Source organism: Chionomys nivalis, chromosome 17 (assembly GCF_950005125.1).
Source record: "Chionomys nivalis chromosome 17, mChiNiv1.1, whole genome shotgun sequence".
NCBI lineage: Eukaryota > Metazoa > Chordata > Mammalia > Rodentia > Cricetidae > Chionomys > Chionomys nivalis.
This window is the reverse complement of record NC_080102.1, coordinates 42196943-42202942: the sequence shown is the minus strand read 5'-3', so window position 1 is coordinate 42202942 and position 6000 is coordinate 42196943. Positions and strand designations below refer to the sequence as shown.

General features: G+C 47.5%; 1 protein-coding gene across 1 annotated transcript in view; it reads right to left on the bottom strand.

Moving 5' to 3' along the window:
* Nucleotides 1-222: 222 nt before the first annotated feature.
* The window catches only part of Fbln1 (fibulin 1), a 77377-nt gene continuing 71599 nt past the window's right edge, over nucleotides 223-6000 (bottom strand). The window contains exon 17 of the mRNA XM_057791752.1: nucleotides 223-865. Coding sequence (XP_057647735.1) covers nucleotides 726-865 — 140 coding nt within the window. The 3' untranslated portion in view covers nucleotides 223-725. The remainder of the gene's footprint in view (nucleotides 866-6000) is intronic.

Below are 6000 nucleotides of genomic sequence, written 5' to 3'. Positions count from 1 at the left end.
GCCATGCCCATGGATATATGGGGCCATACCAACCATCCCACAGACACACTGGAACACACCAGCACCCCCCCATGGATGCACCAAGCCACCCCAGCCACCCCCATAAACAAGCTGGGACACACCAGCCACCCCGAAGGACACACCAGGCCACACACAAACCTTGTAGCTCACATCTTTACCAAAGAATCCTCCTTCTCTGAACAAAACTCCTAAGTGCCCCGAGGCATGCTGTCAACTGCTCCTGGGGAGAATTTATTGTATATTTATTTTATGAGCCATTCTACAGCAGCCATCAACTTGAAACACACAGAGCCTGATTTCTTTTCTTTTTCTTTTTTTAAAAAAAGTACCAAAATGTCAATCCTCATGCAGTCTCGGAGAGTACTGGCCACCTTTTAACTTTCAGATGGACTGATGCTTTCAGATTCTCCTTGGTCCTTCGCAAGGCCTAGCCCACAGGCAGGGAAAGGGAACAAGATTCAGCTTTTGCATTAAAAAAAGCAGGGAATCAACCACACAGCTGAGCAACTGAACTTGATGCTTAAACACCACAGTACATCAGCTGGATTTACTGATGTGGCTCAGCTCAATGCATGTGGTCCTACAAACCCACATGAAACATTAAAGGATGCCCGAGGGGTATAGACAGGCACCTGGGAGTCCCTGGCAGCGAGGACCTGGCCAGGGGGAGGGGTGCACCCCTGGCTGTGCTGCAAACCAGTCCTTCAGAACCAGTACTCAGAGACAAAGATATGCACATTGACGACATTCCGGTGGGAGACCACACCCCCTACCACGTAGTTCATCTCCAGCCTCAGGACGGCATAAAATGGGCCCACGATGGGCCGCACTTGGCGCACGACACCTAGAGAGAGAGCAGAAGGCATGGTGTTGGATGTCAGCAGGCACAGAGCAACACATGAGTATCTGGGAAAGGGGTTCCCTTGGGAATTTCCAGACTAGAGGGGTAGCCCAAGGCAGATTCTTAAATCGCCAGGGTAACCATCCCCTTCCACCTGGTCACTCTGGGTTGTTTCCCATCACAGGGGACAGGTGACCGTGAGCTCACTACCTCATTTCTGTCACACACAGCTTGGAACAGGAAGGAAGCAGTGAGTCTGGGCTTTGAGGATCAGCAGGTCTGGGGCAGGACCTGCTCTCCTGTCCTAGTGAAGCCTGGCTTTCCTGCTCTACCGCCATTTGTCTGACAGGGTTTCAAAGGCCCTAGAAAAGGCTTGGCATGGAGTCGAGGCCCAACATACCCTTCTCTCCTTACCTCTGAGATCTTAAGAGGGACCGATGGGAAGAAAAGAAAAGTAGTAATTTGCCCCTGGACACCTGAAGGTTAAAGTGGGGAGGGTCCTCAACCCGCTACTCCAGGAAGAGCAATTCCAAGTTCCTACATGACAGGTCCTTGGACTTCATGCCGCACATAGTCCAGATACCGTAGCATATCATCTGCCAACACTGGTTCTCCCTCCAGATTGGTTTACACACACACACACACACACACACACACACACACACACACACACACAATTTAAAAGTTCCAAAGTGAGCATAAAGCGTGTAGCATCACAATCATGTATGGAGAAACGGCCACCAGCTAATTTCAGGCCCATCTCTGTAAATGAGACTGCTGTGGGCTTGAGAACGGGGCAAGAGGCAACCTGCCTCAAGCCATCCGTGTCCGGTGGGCAGCAGAGGCCTGGGGAGAACTGAGGGTCATGATGGCTTCTGTCACTATGGCTAGCTCCTGATTGGGACCCTCAAGTTCATGCCCAGAAGGAGACACTGGACACAGCACCCTCCCTTTGGCATTCTGGGCTTCTGTTGCAGCGGCCAGGGTGGAATTATAGACTTCTCCCTAAGCAAACATGGCTTTAGCTTGGCAAGAGGGCAGCACAGACCTCCAGGCGGTCAGCACCCTGTTCTCATCTTCACCATGGCCATAGCATTGCACTCTTCCTCCTCTGAAGGCCTATACACAAATATGGCTCCTTTCAAAAGCTGATGGTTACCCTTTGCCTGCCAGTGGGCACCAACTGCCAGAGCACTCCTGTCCTCGTTCCCTGGGCTGGGTCTGCCTGCCAGTTGAATGGGATCACAGTGCAGAGATACAATATTCGCAGCATGAATCCATGCATGACACTGTTCCTTTCCGTAGGTCCCAGGCCAACAGGATGTCTCCCAGCCACTGTGACTTTAGCCATTGGAGAGAAGGAGTATCCTTATCACTCTGCCCATGGCTAAGAAGCCGCTGTTCAAAGAAGAGTGTGACAAGCCGATGAACCTTGCTCAAAGAGTAACCTAATAGGCCTGTGAGCCAGTGACCCATTACAGGACGTAAATATCCACAAGCTCAGATCAGATCCTGCTTTGTCACTATTAAGCAGTATTTAAATACATTTTTATAGGGACTAGAGAGATGGCTTAATGGTTAATAGTGCGTACTGATCTTACAGAGGACCCAAGTTCAATTCCCAGCACCCACTCTGGGTGGCTCATGACAGCCTACAGCTCCAGCTTCAGAGGAACCAAAGCTTCTTCTGAACTTCTATACACATACCTACATGCAGACTTATGCATATACACAGTTTTTTTAATTAAAAAGTATATATCTTACATAATACTGATATTTTATGTAATTTATATATCTTGTTAAAAATATAACTTAGATGCAGATACATTGTTTGTTGACTATAATGACATATAAGATTTTGCCATATAACATGAACACCATAAAATCTTATCTTTTTGTGGGAGTGGAGTTTACAACAGAGTCTCATGTAATCCAGGACGGTCTCAAACAAACTATGTCATAGAGGACAACCCCAAACTCTTGATCTTCTGGACCCCATTTTTGGGATTATAGGCATTTACCACCATGCCCAACTTAAATAAAATCTTTAATGATAAGGATCATGGTATAGTTACATGTTGGCAATAATATTTACATGTTGACCATGCCGTTAATCTACATGTTGACATGCATGTCAATCTATCTTATTTGAGTGAGCATTCCTGGATACTCACGGGACTCTTCACGGAGTCCACAGTTCAGACAACATAAGAATGTGGAGAGGGTTGGTCGGATGGCGAGGTGGGTACAGCGCTTGCCATGCAAGCTTGATGAACCTGAGTTTGATACCTGGAACCCCTGGTTAAAGGGGTGAACGGACTCTCCTGAGAGCTGTCTTCTGGGCATCCATATGTGTGTGGGCACACACATACACTAAATAAAATACGATTTTTACAAAGAATGTAGAGAATGCAACGGTGGTTGTGGAGGGCGGGTCTGGGCCAGAGAAGGTAAGAGAGGCACAGGGGTTGAATGTGGCCAACCTGGATGAGAGGAGCTGCTTAACTGCTCTGAGCCTCAGTTTCCTTTTCTGTAGACAGAGCTGAAACCAGCAATCTTCAAAGTCAGAAACCAACCAAACTGGGGGCACGGGCCTGCAATCTCAGTTACTTGGGAAGGGAAAGAAGGAGGCTCCAATGTTTAAGGCCTCCTTGAGCTACAGTGTGAGTTCAAGGCCAGCTTGGGAACTTAGGAAGATCCTGTCTCAGAATAAAGTTTGCAGAAAATGTAGCTCAGTGGCAGAGTACTTCCCAGCAAGTGTGAAGGTTAGTCACCAGCACCACACACACACACATTCTGCCTCAGGAAAAGGCAGATTAGAGGCCTTACCGGTGCCAGATCTCATCACTGACATGAGTCACTTTCAGAGCCTGCAGTGGCTCAGGATCTTTTCATGTAACAAGAAAGATGACTAAGGGCAGTCAGTGATGGTGCCTGGGTTAAGAAAGAGCTTGTGTGGGTGCAGGCACAAGGAATGTGTCCCTTCCTGCTCATCCAGAATCTTCTGTGTTCTGCCCCTTTGACCTGAAGTAACTAGCCACAGTCTCACTCTGACAAGAGCTGTCTTTCCCACCAGACCCCTCGGAGGGCCCAGCTGCCTCCCTTTCCATCCCAGCCACACATTCCTGCATCACTGTTTTCAGAGAACAGGTTTCCTCCATCTCACCAGTTCAGGTATGACCTTTGTTCTCTTGCTCTCACCTTGACTGAAACCAGGCCACAGAGTGCTTCATGGCATAAATAACCCGGCTGGTCACCAGTGCCTGGCACTCAACAAATGCCAAATAAATAGCTGGTTCTTGTGCCAATTTTTTATTCATAGCTTCCTATCACTTGCCATTTTTTCAGTCACCCATCATCCATCTATACATCTAATTATCTAGTAGTCAGGTGATCCATCCAGTGACCTATCCATCCATCCATCCATCCATCCATCCATCCATCCATCCATCCATCCATCCATACAGTGACCTACCCATCCATCATCATCCATCCACCCATCCATCTATCCATCATCCACCTATCCATCCATCATCCATCCACCCATAATCCATATATCCCACTGACCCACTCATCCATTTATCTAATCCATCTATCTCACTCGCTCTCCCAGTCATCCTTCCATCTACCCATCTACCCAACAGCGGTCAATCTATGCAGGGAGACTTGAGGAAGTTTCTACAGAGGTACTTAAATTGGGTTGTGAAAAGTAAGTAGGGGCCCAGAGAGAAGGAAGGACACGTATTCTCAACTGTCATGTTCCACCTGCCCAGTTCAGGGGACGTCCCAGCTAGCCTCACATTCAGGGTAGTGATTGCATAGTGCTCATACCTACCAGGGCTTGGGCAGGTACCTGGCAGGAGTTCATCCATAATCACTGAGGAAGATGAAGGAGAGTGGGAGGAAAGGAAAGGAAATCAGTTCTCGAGGCTACACTGTCTAAGAGTGCATCACTGTATGACCTCATGGGTAGAACTTCATTTGTTTGTTTGTTTTGGAGACAGGGTTTCTCTGTGTAACTCCTGGAACTCTCTAGACCAGGCTGGCCTTAAACTCAGAGATTCCCCCGTGCCTCTGCCTCCCAAGGGATTGTGCAGGGATTAAAGGTGTGTACCACCACCACCCAGCTAGCATTTCATTCTGTATGCTCTGCCTAAAATTCCTGTAAATACTTTTTGAGAGCAAATAGTCCCTCCTTTTGTGGGGCCTATTGGTTATTGTGGGATATGTCACAAACTAAGAGTGATGAGGCCCATCCTGGGAGTCAGAAACTGACTTATAAATTCTGGAGGGAGCCTAGAGTTTCTTCCTCTTATTCTGCTGGGTTCAGTTCCTTTCTGTCCCACGGTTCTATTGAGTTCAGTTCCTTTCTGTCCCACAGTCCTATCACCATCCCTTTGAGGTTCACTATCACCATCTTCATCTTGTGCTTTTTGTTTCACATGATTCTATTCTGTATTTGCCCATAGCATTCGCTTTCTCCTAGTACACTAAGAAGGAGCTAGGCTCTCCCACTGAAATACTTCCCTGCAATACACAGTGAGAGACCTTAGAGCCGCTAGCTCTAAATGGAATGTATTTATCAACTCCCTCCCCTCAAGACTCAGGGATCTATGCAAAAGAGGAGGCAGAAAGATTGTGAGTCAGAGGCGGTGGATGATTCCAAGGAAACGGCGTCCTGCAGACACAACAGCCCGGTGCACACACGAATTCACAGAGACTGTGACAGTGCATACAAGACCTGTACAGAGGCAAACGAGAAAAAGTCCCAGCACTGAGAGGGGGAGTGGCTGTGAAGTCCCAACCCTACTCAAGAACCTGTTTGCAACTGATACCTGCTGGGAAAGGGAAAATCAGTTTTCTCCAACAGAAAATCAACTACATTCCAGGGCAGGCCTCAAGCTCAGGAGTAGTTGGACAACACAAAACGGACTCGATGTTTGTTGTGCGTATGCTTTTTGTTGTTGTTGTTGTTATGGTTTGATTTCTTTTTTCAGAGAGACCGAGAGAAAGAACATGAAGCTGGGTAGGTAGGGAGGTGGGGGGAGAGAATCTGGGAGGAGTTGGGGAACAGGAAAATAGATGATCAAAATATATTGTACAAAAACGTTTTAAATGAAAAACCTAACACAAATATT